The sequence below is a fragment of the Pectinophora gossypiella genome, chromosome 3 (genome assembly GCF_024362695.1).
Source record: "Pectinophora gossypiella chromosome 3, ilPecGoss1.1, whole genome shotgun sequence".
In the NCBI taxonomy this organism is placed as follows: Eukaryota; Metazoa; Arthropoda; class Insecta; order Lepidoptera; family Gelechiidae; genus Pectinophora; species Pectinophora gossypiella.
The window spans coordinates 11,693,883-11,709,833 of NC_065406.1; the positions used below are offsets into that span (position 1 = coordinate 11,693,883).

The window sequence follows — 15,951 nt, forward strand, 5'->3', positions numbered from 1 at the left end:
TTCCAACCCATTTATAATTACATTAAGAAAACATTTCAAAAAATATAAGTGCATATTTTCATGTGTCTGCTGGAATCAGCTCCAAAATGAAGACGTGGCCTAAAGGTCTACGTAACCAGGCCAAAAATTCCAAAAAAAAAAAAAAAAAAAAGAGTCAGACGTCAGTTGTACTGTCAATTTTTAGGTGGTATTTGCTTGCTCGTCAATTAAAAAAACAGCAAGTTTTACTCAATAAATGCTTCTGTAAAACTAATTGCAAATCTTGAACCTCTAAACTACCTACTATTGTTTATTGATTTTTTACTTAATATACATTTAGTAACACATGTTCGGATTTCCACCATTGACATGAAATAAAAAGTGATATAGGTATTTTAAGGATTTACATAATTTCCCGAAGGTCGGATGTAAGCCAGTTGTTTTAACAGGTCAGTTTTAATCATAAGTGTGTGGTAAAGCTATGGGAATAAGTTATCTAACATATAGTCGCTTTTGTAGGTATACAAAGGTCAGAGGCCAGAGACTACCCAGCACATTGCCATATTATTATTACTTACCAAAAAAATACTATAATACGTGTCTAGCTGAAAGTAATTTCATCAATTACTAATGTAATGTAGTAATGTTGTTACCATGGGCAGTTTAATATAGCTAACAAATTATATATAAATTACAGGCCAATTATAAAGATGTAAAACACGAGGTAACTACAAGCGCTAGTTTTATTGAATACCAATATAATATTTTTTTCAAACTATTTTTAAAGTTACACTTTGTAGTAGAAAAGAATAAGTTACATATGTATAGCTCACTGATAATTATATTTAGTTTCACTTATATTTCAATCACTTTTACCTGTTAATCAAGTATGTATGTAACTTAATGCATTATTTACTCACCAGTAATGCAATAACCTAGAACTTAAATACTTTAAATGATACTCTTCTAACATTTTTACTGGATACTATACTAACTGGTGAAATTGGTGCTAGCACTAATGATTTTCAGTTTTATTTACTTATTTATTTAGATAAAAATTCTCTTCTTCTTTTGATTTTTAATGCACAACTATTTTTGTTTTTTTATTTTATTTTTTTAAGGCAATGAAGCATTAGTTATGTCTATAAATTATAATGTCTGAAGGGCGACTCATAGAACGTGGTTGCCTGAACGATGGCAGCATAATCATGCACAGTCAGACTCTGCCGGTCAGATGGAAGGAATTTGTATGCGGCGGTGGGGCTGCCTTCTGCAATATCATGATCAGCTATCCACTGAGCAAGCTCATATTCAGACAGGTAACACTTGTTTCTAAAAAGATATAATATACAGGTAATATGAAACACACTAACAAAAAAGAGCGCATTTTGATCTTATCTTTACACCACGTTGATGTGTTCTAGTTGCCAGCTGGAAGTACTAGTTATAGATAAAATAGTATTGCGCACTTTCTTGTCAAAATAAAATATTAACTTTGAACAACATAAAAAAAAATCATAATAAAAATAAAAAAAATATTATTTTATTTATTTATTGGTAAATAAATTATTTTTAACATTGATTGTACCTCTTTTTTTGTCTTTGCAGATGATGCATGGAGTGGAAACTACATTTGCACTGAATCAATTGCAGAAAGAGGGCTTTGGGTACCTCTACCGTGGAATGCTGCCTCCGTTGATGCAAAGAACAATGTCCATGTCCCTAATGTTTGGTGTCTATGATGGATGTCTCACTCCTTTACTAGACCAGCAAATCAATATGTATGTAGCTAAAATAGTGGCTGGAATGGTTGCCGGCGGCTTTGAAGCAACACTCATGCCCTTTGAAAGAATACAAACTTTACTCATACACCCAAAATACCACCAGAAATTTAAAAATACAGTAGATGCAGCCCAGCACATTGCTAAATACTATGGAATCAAAGAATTTTATAGAGGACTAGTACCAATTTTAATGAGAAATGGACCTTCTAATGCCTGTTTTTTTATAATCCGTGATGAAATAAAATATAGAATGCCACATCAAGAAAATGTTTTCTACCAGTACGTACAAAATTTCATAGCCGGAGCTTCAATAGGTGCATTTCTCAGCACTTTATTTTATCCATTGAATGTAGTTAAAATTGCGATGCAGTGTGAGCTTGGCGGGCCTCACAGATCAGTTTCTTATGAATTTAGGAACATCCTGCAAAAGAGAGGCTCTAATGTGGCAAATTTCTACCATGGAGCTCTCCTGAATATCTCACGGGCGTTTTTAAGTTGGGGTATAATAAACGCGTCGTACGAAATATTTAGAAAAATATTATATACCTAGTCAAGTCCAATGTTACATGTGTTATGTGAAACATTTTGTTATTTATTTTTAATATTATTGCCTATGGTGCTGAAGTGTGTGTACATAAGGATTACGAAATGAGTATTATTTTGCACAGTTATTGTTGTAACTAAAGGCATTTATGTAAATATGGTTACGAATTACAATCAATTTTTACAACGTACCTAAAGAATTTGTGATAGTATCTTTTTGAATCGACGATTCGGTAGTGCACGGAAACGCGCTGGGAAACAAAGTTACCGTGTACCCCGGGCCCGCTTAACAATAGTTGTTTAGACAACACTTCTTGTGAACATGTGTAACCAATTCATCAGGAAAAGTGTATTGCAGTATAATTAGTGCAATTATTTTACCGGCTCATTATTTATTCCATTGTAATTATTGTCGTCTGTACATTAAAAAAATACTGTAATATTTGCAATAGGAAATAGGAGCAATAAAAAAAATAAAAATCTAAATATATTTTCTTTTTACTACTTTCTTATTTTCCCTTATTTTTGCGACGCTACGTGGTCTATGTGTGGGTGTCAAGTAGGTGTGGTTAGGTGTTATGACTTGGAATATTTGAACAGGAATTATACCACCAATTTACTTACCGTCACTATTTACTTAGTCGTAGTTTCGTCCACATCGCGCTTTTGGAGGCCATCGATCGTAGGTACGTCAGTCAACATCACAATTATTATAATTAGGTACTTACTCATGCTCAGCGGTTACGTTTCACATAAACAAAGCTCGTTCCCACACAAAGTATGGTATTCTTTGGCACTCGATCTTAAAATAAAACTGCTTGAACACGAAAACAAAGCTTAAAGTGCTAGGACCTCTGACTATTCTTACTTGTCATTCTTGGTCCCAGGTTCGACTGCGGTATCTCCAGCGCACCAACCCACAGAACTAAACGGATATCATAAAAAAATACTTTGTTATCCCTAGTTTGAGTAAGACATTACAGACTGGACTGATCACCTGATTGTCCGAAAGTAAGCTCATCCGTACTTCGGAAAGCACGTTAAGCCGCGCTTGGGTCGTTTACTAGTTAGTAGTCGTGATATGAGCCATGTCAGGCTTAGGTGCCTCAATGTTAACCCTGACATCACATTTTCCCTGTGATTAGTAATCCACCTCACAACTACACAAGAGAAGAACAATAATATTAACAATAAGACAGTAACATGATAACATCATACGATTCTTGAAATCCATCATAGAACTTCATATCAACAGTGCTGCGAGTTTTCTTGTCTGGTTACTTATACCCGTAAGACCTCTGTCTGTCCACCCCATGAGGGATTACAGGTATGAGAGAGGGCAAGTTCTGACAATATTCCCTCTTTCGAGTCGTGACTCCACGTAGTCCAAGGATAACAAAGATTTACTGGCCTGTATCTATAAATCCATAGTAGTTTATCGCTTTTTTCATTATCACTGTTATCAGCAAACAATAAGCAGGTATTTTTCTGACTCTGGTCTTATCAGAAATGCATATGTAATGTTGTCAAATATTCACGCAATTAAATATTGATGTGAGCGATTGATATTTATAAAGATATGCAAATCGTTTAGTAGACTTTTCACGTAAGCAAAGCATATTATAAACAATACCTACGACTACGACATAGGTCGACAATCGATATATACCTACAAAAATATTACAGATACCTACTTCTTCCTATCGTGTGGGTTGTGAGGTGGAATACCAGCCTCATCAACCCTGGTGTCAGGGTTAAGATTGAGCCGCCAAAGGCCCCTGGCCCCTAACATGGCTCATGTAATGATTACTCACTTATATCGGTAAATAGTAACAGAGACCAACGGTTCACATTGGGTCGAAAGTGCTATTGCAGGGACTTACGATTCAACTTTCGTTTATCACATATTTGATTATGCCAATAGATAGAGCTAATCAAACACAATAAATGTTATGTTAGGTCATTTTTTCCTAAAGTGTATACTTTGGTCAGAAAAAAACATTTTCTGTTTTTTTTGTATGAAACGTATCAAAGACAGTTAAATTTCTGCCAAGTCCATACCGATCCAGCCGCGAGACCTTATTTTCTGTAATCTTTGTCTAGTTGACTACTCAAATGCAAAATCAGCATCTGCCTAAAGTTGCAATTCTTTGAAAGAAATGGGTCAGAAAAGGACAAAAAATTCAACATTTCAGAATTCAGTTTTATGTTTTATTAATTTATTATAAGCTTAGTTCTATGTTAAATACTATACAGAAATACATTACAACACAAGTGACAAAGTTAAAATGAACAAAAAATTATTTTGAAGGTACCTACCCAGAACATTATAATTAATGAATAACCTTTACTTATGTTTTTTCGTTATAAAATTTCTCAAAATTAATAAACTTCTATATATCACTATTGCTCGCCATAAATTGTGACAATACATTCTTACAACTCTTATTAATTGGTTACCTACGTATATAAGTTTTAACAAAATAATAATATAATCTTAAGAGATAAACAAAAATATACTACTTAACTTGTAAAAGACAAAAGATATTAAATACAAAAAAGTTAGCCATTATTTTAAAATGCTATTCACTTCACTATCACTAGAACTATCTTCTAAATTACTTATGTCTATAAATTCTATATCAGATTCAAGCGGATAATGCAGCAAAAGCTCTCTGGCTTCGGAAGAAAGAATCATTCCTTTTTGCTTTGTCATTCGAGGTCTAAGACTCGTTATCACTGGATCAGAAGACAATAGAAGATTATGCAAAATGTCTTCATTTGTCGCTGTCCTACTTATTTTTCTGGAATGGTTCTCTCTGTATTTCCGGAAGTCTTTGTTACGAGCTTCTGCTGCTTCTTCAGATAGTTTTCCTATGGGCATAGCACCAAAATGTTTAATTATATCTGCTCCATGGATCAATAGCTCGATGGCATGTAATACCATGCATAAAATTCCTCATACATCTTTGCAGTGTTTTTACAGTACTGAGAAAATTTTGAATTTTATCCATTTTTGGTGCTATGCCCATAGGAAAACTATCTGAAGAAGCAGCAGAAGCTCGTAACAAAGACTTCCGGAAATACAGAGAGAACCATTCCAGAAAAATAAGTAGGACAGCGACAAATGAAGACATTTTGCATAATCTTCTATTGTCTTCTGATCCAGTGATAACGAGTCTTAGACCTCGAATGACAAAGCAAAAGGGAATGATTCTTTCTTCCGAAGCCAGAGAGCTTTTGTTGCATTATCCGCTTGAATCTGATATAGAATTTATAGACATAAGTAATTTAGAAGATAGTTCTAGTGATAGTGAAGTGAATAGCATTTTAAAATAATGGCTAACTTTTTTGTATTTAATATCTTTTGTCTTTTACAAGTTAAGTAGTATATTTTTGTTTATGTCTTAAGATTATATTATTATTTTGTTAAAACTTATGTAGGTAACCAATTAATAAGAGTTGTAAGAATGTATTGTCACAATTTCTGGCGAGCAATAGTGATATATAGAAGTTAATTAATTTTGCGAAATTTTATAACGAAAAAACATAAGTAAAGGTTATTCATTAATTATAATGTGTAGGTACCTTCAAAATAATTTTTTGTTCATTTTAACTTTGTCACTTGTGTTGTAATGTATTTCTGTATAGTATTTAACATAGAACTAAGCTTATAATAAATTAATAAAACATAAAACTGAATTCTGAAATGTTGAATTTTTTGTCCCTTTCTGACCCATTTCTTTCAAAGAATTGCAACTTTAGGTAGATGCTGATTTTGCATTTGATTAGTCAACTAGACAAAGATTACAGAAAATAAGGTCTCGCGGCTGGATCGGTATGGACTTGGCAGAAATTTAACTGTCTTTGATACGTTTCATACAAAAAAAACAAAATGTTTTTTTCTGACCAAAGTATACACTTTAGGAAAAAATGACCTAACATAACATTTATTGTGTTTGATTAGCTCTATCTATTGGCATAATCAAATATGTGATAAACGAAAGTTGAATCGTAAGTCCCTGCAATAGCACTTTCGACCCAATGTGCGGTTTAACGTGCCTTCCGAAGCAGGGATCATCTTACTTTCCGACAATCAGGTGATCAGCCTGTAATGTCCTATACTAAACTAGGGATCACGAAGTGATTTTTGTGTGATATCTCCCCACCAGGATTCGAACCCGGTAGATACCTACAAAACGACTCATATAAAACCAGCCTGGGATGATAAGCGGTAATGGCAAGTTTAACTTTTCATCCTATATTCCAGACCATACAACAACGTATGTTTTTACGTAGTCATCATCATCAGCCCATTAACGTCCCCACTGCTGGGGCACGAGCCTTCTCTATGGATGGATAGGGAGATCGGGCCTTAAACCATCACGCGGGCCCAGTGCGGATTGATGGTTATTAACGACTGCTAATGCAGCCGGGACCAACGGCTTAACGTGCCTTCCGAAGCACGGAGGAGCTCGAAATGATTTTTTTTTTGTGGTCACCCATCTTATGACCGGCCTTAACCACCGCTGCGCCACCGAGCTCCTCGTAGCTTTTACGTAGTATTATTCCTTATTCTATGCCTTTTCATAATAGATAAATAGACATAAAACGTTATTATAATTAAAACACATAATAACGGGTTCTTACCACGTTTAAAGTAGACTCCCGATATTCCCGTGATCATGGCACTTGCAACAGTGTCGAAATATCGGGGGTCTCATATCCCTACTTTAAACGCGGTAAGAACCTGTTATTATGTGTTTTAATTATAATAATAACCGCGTAAACTTAAAACAATGTACAGACATATAACGTTATTTTTTCCAATGACATTTTTTCGTTTTAAAAGTATAAGTAGGTATACCTCAGTATCTACGAAGTTTTTTATAACTACAGTCCCATGATGCGGCACGTTAATGTTCGTGTGCAAGCGCAATTTCAAATATTTATCAAGTAATTAAGAGAAGCTATCAGTCGCATCGATCACGATCACAATGTGTAGGAAATCACTCTTGCTATTTTAAATGATCAGGCGCGTAAGTGAGTTTTCACCTCCTATTAAGTATATTTCACCTGAGCTATTCTAATTTATTTTTAAGGAAGGCAAACATTTGACAAGAATGATTAGTGATTGATTACTTTGCAGCAGACTCGCTTGCTTTGTTGCCATAGATTGTAAATAGGGAAATAATAATAGTCGAAATCACTCAGTGAAACTGTCCTTTGTTTTGTGTACCACTGCTGGCTGAATTACCCGATGTTCGAATAGCAAGATGATTCCGTACTCAAGGTAGGTTAAGCCGTTGATTCAGCTTAAATCATCCCCCAACCCGCAGTAGAGTATGTTCCATATCCTCTCCGGTTGTTTGAAGGAAGGTCTGTGCCCATGAGTGGGACGTATATAGGCTGTTCAATTAATCAATCAATAATTCTTTATTGTACAAAACATATACACAAGACATATTATACATACGAATAAAAATAAGCACAATAGACGGCCTTATTGCTAAACAGCAATTTCTGCCAGGCAACCTTACGATGAAAGCAGCTAGTAGCTAGACTGTTGTATGTTTATGTGATTACTTTGCAAGATACCGTTATTTATTATAACTATGTATAATAACATAAAAACCTTCTAGCATGGCAAATCAATAATATTGAATAAGTATATTGGCTAGCTACTAGTCTGCTTACATGAGTTATCCGTGATAAATTAGCATTTAACGTTCTAAGGTTTTTTTATGTTCCTATCCCGCCCTATGAGACGTGGAATGCTCGTAAAACAACGGTTGGTCAATCAATAGTAGGTGCCAAATAGTTAAACGTACATATCCATGCATAATATATGCAACAAGTAACATATGATAGGCTACGCAGCTTTAGCCAATAAATATAAAATACCACCATAAAATATCACCAAATCAAATCTTCTAAAATATGCCGACATGCCTTTTACCGACATCAGTTTATGCGCAAGCAGGTTTTTATGACAATAATATGCAATTCAATTTTATTATAACAATAATAAAGTGTATTTATTGTTTAAAAAATATAATAAAGCGCTTAAAAAGAAGCCACAATAAAGGGAAGCTACGACACTGGTCCTTGCTCCAGTCGCGCCACCTTACTCTGTCATAGTAACTGCTTATAGTTATTTTTTTTATTTGTATAAACTCTGCTGACCTGACAGAGGGCAGCAGTAACTGTCAGTACTATTCAGAGGCAGAGGACAGGAGTCCTAGTATGGCTTTGTAATAGACTACCTACTCTGGGCGCCATCCCACTCGCGTCAGACAGAGTACTGCGGGGCGGAAGGCAAGAGGGAAACCACTGCCCTATTTTTCCCTAAAAAGTAGCATGGAGAGTATTCGGAAAATGCTACACCGACAAGAGCGTGGCTCTTAAATTGATGATGATGATGAAACTCTGCTATGAAGGAGCGGAGTCTCCTGGCACAGGCATATGTAAGTACTTTATATCTATAATAGTAAGTAGATATAATAAAATATTAATCTAGTTTAAGTAAATAACAAATCATATACTTATCACGTTTATCTTAAACTCCTACAAATAATAATTTGTAAGCTGCAATAGCAGCACCTTCTAGGTCTGTAGTCTGGTGCCTACCAGGCAGACACCTTGTCGCGTAGTAGTGTACATCCCTTTCCTTCCTACTCACTCTACCAACAAATCTTTCGGCGGATCAACTTTACCGAAAGGGTCATAATTCTTCAACTTCAGTGAGTCTATGGTCAAGTTCCACAACTTCTCTCCTACACCATCGTCTTGAGTGTGCTTCGAAGGCGTCGATGGTGCGCAGTCACTGAAATTTTAATAGATAGGTTTATTCGATAAGATATAATACGATTATTCTTTTAATAAAAGCTCAGTACACACAGGGGCGGTACCGGAAACATCGAACAGGTAAGGACGATTTTTCACCGGAAGTTTTCTTTCTGTGGTCGAAAAAGTACTTACCTAATCTTATATCTACTTTGTAAGCACCTAGAAAATCAAAAATTAGAATAATTTATTCAGCGTAATTAGTCATCTGCGAACCGCACAATGTCTGATTGGTTCTGCACGATATGCGATATAAGGGAAAGTAGGTATATACTTATACTAAAAAAAGAAATGGACCCAAAATGATCTTCGAGAAAAGCCCATTTGAACATGAGAGCCGGAAGAAGTCGTCAGGCCCGTCAGTATTCGTTACGATGTCACTAATACCCTGTATACCAGTTTTATGGCTACACGACCTAACAATCACGTGTAGAGATTACTTACTATGATGTTAACATTTTGATATGACCGAATACATTTTACATTCTATGAGTTGTATTACCTAGTTACCAGAATAATAATAACCTGTAGTATGACAAAAGTTTCTTCAAGATTTATAAATTACCTCAAGAAGGATCAACACGCACGTAGTATAAGTAGTACCTATTAATAATAAATACTTAATTATATTTATTTTTTATTTATTTATTTATCATAGATACAATTTAATGCTACATTTTAAACAATATACGTATGAACCGTGCCGTGGTAGCCAAGTTGGTAGAACGCTTATTGCCTCTCACTTTGAGGTTGCAGGTTCGAATCCAGCACAGGCCTAAATCAATGATTGTCAAATTTGTTTTCGAATTCATGTTTAAATCATAAATGATTATCATGTGCGCTGAGCGTGCGGTGAAAGAAAACATCGTGAAGCCCACATTCCCTAGAAATTCATTTTCGGAGATAAGTATGTGACCTAACCCGTATAGGGCCGGTTTTCCCTTCGCAGGTTGGAAGGTCAAACAGCCAGTCGCTTCTGTAAAAAACCGGACCTGTCAAACCTTCAGGTTAGGTAAGCGGACCCTGTGAAAAAAGGAATAATACTTATGAACGCTTCTATGTTGGACTGGGAGCGAATAAAAATCTAGGACGTGGTCAGCTTACCTATAAGTTTAGATTATTTTTTCCTAAATTGGCCTGACTGGTAATCGAACCCGGACCTCTGATTAGATGGTCAGTCCAAAAATGGCTGAAATGGAATAAACCAAGCTCGAGCCATCTCTGATGAATCAGAAGAATCAGAGAAATGAGAAGAAAATAAAGTAATCAGAAGAGAGACCATTTTTGATACGAAATCCTAAGACGGTAATAATGAAAGGTAAAGGGTTTAAAGAAAATATTCTTTAATATAGATCGATAGGTTGGTTTTTACGACATGTCCGGGGCGGGAAGATAATCAGCTAAACCACAGCACAGCTACACGCATTCAGTTTTTTTTATCCGTTTTCAGACTGGAATAAAAACAAATTGAGACTTATGAAATGAAGAAATCAGGTACCCCTGGTAACTTACCAGTAATAAAGACCGCTCTGATCGGCGCAAGCGTCATCTACGGCGCAGTAGATGGTTGTCTGGGCGCCGCAGCGGGGGGACTTCGCGAACCAGTAGATGATGTTGCGGAAGGCCCACGTTGCTCCGTTCCACACAGTATCACTGAAGTGGCGGCCTATCTCCGTGTTGATCACCCCCGGGTGCAGGCTGTATGTTGTGACGTCTGTTATGCCGCTCTCCTGCATAAAGCACAAAGACCAGTTTACCAGTGATATCTTTACTCAAAGCTATACTTAACTCGAAACTTATTAAGTATTCATTAATAATATGACTATATCGGACGGAAGGCAAGAGGGAAACCACTGCCCTATTTTTCCCTAAAAAAAGTAGCATGGAAAATGCTGCACCGACAAGAGCGTGGCTCTTAAATTGATGATGATGATGAATAATATGATATGGACTGATAACCTGGAACCTGACAGAGGTCAGCAGTAACTGTCAGTACTATTCAGAGGCGGAGGACAGGAGTCCTAGTACGGCTTTGAGATAGACTACATTGGGCGCCATCCATCCCACTCGCGTCAGATAGAGTTCTGCGGAAGGCAAGAGGGAAACAACTGCCCTATTTTTCCCTAAAAAAGTAGCACGGAAAATGCTACACCGACAAGAGCGTGGCTCTTAAATTAGTGATGTGAAGAATATGACATTAAAGGGCCAAGTGATATAAACTCCTGATTTAAGTGATTTTAACATCCTCATATCATCAACACCTCTATGGTGCCAATGTAGGAAATTATCTTTCACGGCACTATAAACAATACCTAGTACATTTTTTAAAGCATCTACTTATTATATAATTATTAGGCTACATTTAACTCTTCTCGTCATCATTTCGATGGCATTCAGATTTTTTCAGCCCAGTATTTAACTACTTATACCCATATATCTATAGTAATAAGTATTAAATATTCTTGTAGGTAACTTGGACTCGTAACAAAGTGACATTTTACCTTTAGCTTCTGTGCTAGAACTCTAGCGTAAACGACGTTTGCCGCTTTGCTTCTAGCATACGCCTTGATAGGATCATAAGGTGTCTTCTCAAAGTTAATATTGTCAAAATCTAAATCGCCTCCTGAAAAACCTGTAAAGCAACATCTATAACTATAAACATTTATATTTATGTTAAGTATTGTGGAAGATAAATCGCTGGTAACGACGTGGTGTCATCACATACGCTTTCATCATGCTTCAGATTCATCAAATTAAACGGTATGGTTCGTACGCTTAAGTAGATAATTATCACGTGCTCCGCGATGAAGGAAAACATCGCAAGGAAACCCGACATTCCCGAGAAATTCTTTTCGGAAGTGCCTAAGTATGTGACCTAACCGCTAGTTTAGGTATTCCTTCGCGGGTTGAAAGGTCAGATCGGCAGGCGCTTCTTTAAAAAATAGAGCCTGTCAAATCTTCAAGTTAAGTAAGTGTACCCCGTCAAAACAGGATAACGGACATGATGGGTCGTAAGATTCTCTTCAAGGCATACTGTTCTATATGCTCTTCAACTTATTGTATCTTTTCATGTGTCGTATTTTTTAATAGGTTCGCAATATACAAGGTCAACAAGCAACATAACATACACGACAGGTTTCATATACAAGTTTTAGAAGCAGTAAAACATACGACATTTGACATTTGTTGTACAGGTATACATAAATGCCTAATACCATAGTTTTACCTACTACATTGCCTTTGGAAACTGTTTTCATAACATATTATATAAGTACGTACTCATGTGTAAATACGATGAAACAAACACTATCCTGGACGGAGCACTAGCGGTGATTCTCGGAAGAAGCAGAAGTGTAAGAAGAGCATGTCCAAAATGATTAGTCCCGATGTGGGTTTCAAACCCGTCTTCCGTCTTGCCTTCAGCACAACACATTACCCCGGCATTATTAACCAGAATATTGATTTTCGATTCAAATGCCAGCATTTTAGCAGCAAATGCGCGGACAGACTTCAAACTGGAAAGGTCTAACTTTTCCACTACAAGAATCCCCCTTTTGTCGGTAGATTTCGTTTGCTCGATGTCTTCTTTAGCCTCATTGGCTCTGGTGATGTCTCTACATGCCATTATTACTCGTGCACCTGAAACCATTTGATCAATAAACTATTGAGTAGGTAGGTACTTTTGTCCGTCAGTAGGTAGGTGGACTTACAAGTATATAGAACTACAGATCCGATGGTACTGCTGGCATTTTTCAAGCATTAGGTAGGAAAAAGATCCACATACTTAGTTTGTCGACTGTTAATTAACATAAAACATACCTAAACAGCCTATACACGTCCCACTGCTGGGCACAGGCCTCCCCTCAATCAACCGGAGGGGGTATGGAGCATACTCCACCACGCTGCTCCACTGCAGGTTGGTGGAGGTGTTTTTACGGCTAATAGCCGGGACCAACGGCTTCACGTGCCCTCCGAAGCACGGATTATCTTACTTTTTCGGACAATCAGGTGATTCAAGCCTGAAAAGTCCTTACCAAACAAAGGACAGTCACACAAAGTGATTTCGACAATGTCCCCGTCGGGAATCGAACCCGGACCTCCAGATCGTGAGCCTAACGCTCTAACCACTAGAACACGGAGGCTGTTAATTATGTAGGCATAACAAAAATAGGTACTTAAACAATAATTTAATAGTTTGCGAAAATAAAACCTACCACTCCAGACTGTTTACAGATAGGAAACCTTAGAATCCCACGTAACGAAGGAATCCAATTACTTAGATAGAAAAATAACATTACTGTTTCTACGCAGCAGACGCTACTTAACTGTCTAAGACATTATTTTTTGCTTATTCTTAATTAAATACTCTTCAGTCGAATCCTCCAGCCATACGGCAGTGGCGGCGACACAATACCTAAACCTTTTTCATACAAATTCCATAGTAATTTCGAGTTTTGACGTTTAGTAAAAACTAACTGATTTGACTAATAGGATATAAGTATGCGTTTACAGAAGTGGAGAACAAAAGATATTGCTTGCGACGTTCTTGCCGTGCCGCAACTGTATTTTAGCATCAAAACTAAAGATTTACTTAGGTATTACTTAAGTGACTAATGCCTTTCTTACGTGATCTCAAATTCCTCAAAACCTTCAGTAGGTGATAATCTTTGTAATTTAGTTATATATTTTTAACCGCCAAATATCTCATGATTAAGGTAATAAAGAGAAGAAGGACGTTTCTAGATACCTACGTCATTATCGAACACTACATATAGAACGTACGGTCACGAGCATTAATAGTATACACTTTGGTACCATGTCACATTAACTTTCTAGACAAAATGAACTGTAAGTCGCACTAAATGTCAAATATGTTAGTGCGACAGAGTCCTAAACTGGGTACATTATATTGCTCGTGACTGTACGCTCCCCACCTGCGGCTGAGCTAGGTTTACCTCAGCCCCCCCTTCCCGGTCATACTTTAGTTTTCAATCGTACGGGCGTCAGATATTACTTCACACTCACAGATACGCGTGAACGATAACGTCAATGTGTAGTGTATGAAGTGTCCGGTGCTGAAACTATACTTATACGTATAATATGTAGGTAACCACCCATACATCCTATACTTACTTAATACATACACTATTTGTGAATCATTAAATCTGTCTGCAGCAATCTTAAGGAATGTAAACATACACTGTACATGAGTAAGTATATTATTATCCATCTCCCTACAACTATGTTCCGATTTATGTCACTTTTACCGCCAGACCGAGCTCACGCCCTAAAAAGTATGAATAAACAATAAGTAACGGACGTGCATACACACATACATACATAGCGGTCAAACACATAACCCTCCTTTTTGTTTCGCCACAGTCGGGTAAATAGTATTACTTCATCATGATCAGCCCATTATCGTCCCCACTACTGGGTGGGGCACGGGCCTTCCCTATGGATGGATAGGGAGATCGGGCCTTAAACCAACACGCGGGTCCAGTGCGGATTGATGGTTATTAATGACTGCTAATGCAGCCGGGACCAACGGCTTAACGTGCCTTCCGAAGCACGGAGGAGCTCGAGATGAAAACTTTTTTTTTTTGTGGTCACCCATCCTATGACCGGCCTTTCTGAAAGTTGCTTAACTCAACAATCGCAGACCGAGCGCGTTTACCGCTGCGCCACCGAGCTCCTCTTTACCGCTAATATTAGTATTACTTAATGATTAGATATTCTATTAGGTATTCTATACATATGGTGGCACTATGTGTACGACCAGTCCTGCATAATTTACTACCTAGCATGATAGTATAAAATACGTCTGCAGAATATATTAAATGGGGGTGCATCCGACTTATTTACGATACTTCGGATTTGCCGATATATCGGTATCGGCGATATTTTTATTTTCGATACAACTACACTTTTTAATTTTCCCGGTGGAGACAAATCACAAAAATCACTTTGTGATCCCTTGGTTAGGGCATTACAGGCTGATCACCTGACTGTCCAAAAAGTAAGATGATCCGTACTTTGGAAGGCACGTTAAGCCATTGGTCCCGGTTACTACTTACTGATGTATGTAAATCTTAATCGTTACATGAGCCATGTCAGGGGCCTTTGGCAGCTCAATAATAACCCTGACACCAGGGTTGATGGGGTTGGTAATTCACCTCACAATCCACACGATAAAAAAAGATAATGGGCTTTTTAATTAAGGTTTAGTTTAAGTGTTAATTGTACATAATTTATTTTATTTTGAGTTTTATTTATTTTTGTTTTGTTTGATATTTTTGTTCTGCGAGTAACTGTTTTGTTTATGGTGTAAATAAAGTTTATTCCATATAAAATAAACCGCACACAAATAGGTACCTACCAACTGAAACTAATAGGAATATGAATGTGATCATTTCGAAGTTTTCTTACTACTTACCTCTCAAATAGAGGTCTCGCACGGTCTCTTTGCCGATACCGGTGTTACATCCCGTCACTATGGCCGTGAGCCCCTCCAGACGCCGGTGACTTTTGCACCACCCACTCAGGTAATCCATCTTGTATATCTGCTATACAACCACTATAGGCTCGCGCTAAGTCGTCACTGCGGTGCCTAACACTTTTTATCCCCCCTTTAATTTTAAATGAAATAGAGAAAGTTTTTAAAAGTTTTATCTATCGGTTAACGTGTTTTTTAAATTAATGCGAATATGAAGTATTGATATTATGTATTTATGACGACCGCTACGTCGTATTGAGGCCGCTAACTTGACTAAACTAACATACAAACGCAAGAGTGCAG

At 36.9% G+C, this 15,951-nt stretch overlaps 2 protein-coding genes across 4 annotated transcripts; one reads left to right on the forward strand and one right to left on the reverse strand.

The window, feature by feature from the left end:
* The first annotated feature begins 163 nt into the window (after positions 1 to 163).
* Positions 164 to 2,796, forward strand: LOC126381740 (mitochondrial nicotinamide adenine dinucleotide transporter SLC25A51). Of its 3 annotated transcripts, XM_050031200.1 has the most exons (4): positions 164 to 428; positions 677 to 703; positions 1,101 to 1,298; positions 1,588 to 2,796. In XM_050031200.1, the coding sequence occupies exons 3-4, from the start codon at positions 1,134 to 1,136 to the stop codon at positions 2,311 to 2,313; spliced, it is 891 nt and encodes a 296-aa protein (XP_049887157.1). In that variant the 5' UTR covers positions 164 to 428; positions 677 to 703; positions 1,101 to 1,133; the 3' UTR covers positions 2,314 to 2,796. The 3 variants fall into 3 exon arrangements, with proteins under 3 accessions (XP_049887157.1, XP_049887156.1, XP_049887159.1); XM_050031199.1 differs by lacking the exon at positions 677 to 703; XM_050031202.1 differs by lacking the exon at positions 677 to 703 and having other exon boundaries at positions 1,144 to 1,298.
* A 4,927-nt stretch (positions 2,797 to 7,723) lies between these two features.
* On the reverse strand, positions 7,724 to 15,941 carry LOC126381735 (retinol dehydrogenase 12-like). The gene is made up of 5 exons (XM_050031193.1): positions 15,589 to 15,941; positions 12,432 to 12,791; positions 11,654 to 11,784; positions 10,665 to 10,882; positions 7,724 to 9,132 (listed from the first exon to the last, which is right to left on the reverse strand). Exons 1-5 carry the CDS (start codon positions 15,704 to 15,706, stop codon positions 8,985 to 8,987), a joined length of 975 nt encoding a protein of 324 aa, XP_049887150.1. The 5' UTR covers positions 15,707 to 15,941; the 3' UTR covers positions 7,724 to 8,984.
* Between the last annotated feature and the right edge of the window lie 10 nt (positions 15,942 to 15,951).

Excerpts from the sequence above, each read along its gene's own strand:
- LOC126381735 (XM_050031193.1), bottom strand. The coding sequence starts at position 15,706 with ATGGATTACCTGAGTGGGTGGTGCAAAAGTCACCGGCGTCTGGAGGGG. Across the intron at positions 11,785-12,431 it reads TTCATCGTATTTACACATGA|GTTTTTCAGGAGGCGATTTA; the intron begins GTACGTACTTAT and ends GTTGCTTTACAG. Across the intron at positions 10,883-11,653 it reads TTCTAGCACAGAAGCTAAAG|GAGAGCGGCATAACAGACGT; the intron begins GTAAAATGTCAC and ends TGCTTTATGCAG.
- LOC126381740 (XM_050031200.1), top strand. The coding sequence starts at position 1,134 with ATGTCTGAAGGGCGACTCATAGAACGTGGTTGCCTGAACGATGGCAGC. Across the intron at positions 1,299-1,587 it reads GCAAGCTCATATTCAGACAG|ATGATGCATGGAGTGGAAAC; the intron begins GTAACACTTGTT and ends TTGTCTTTGCAG.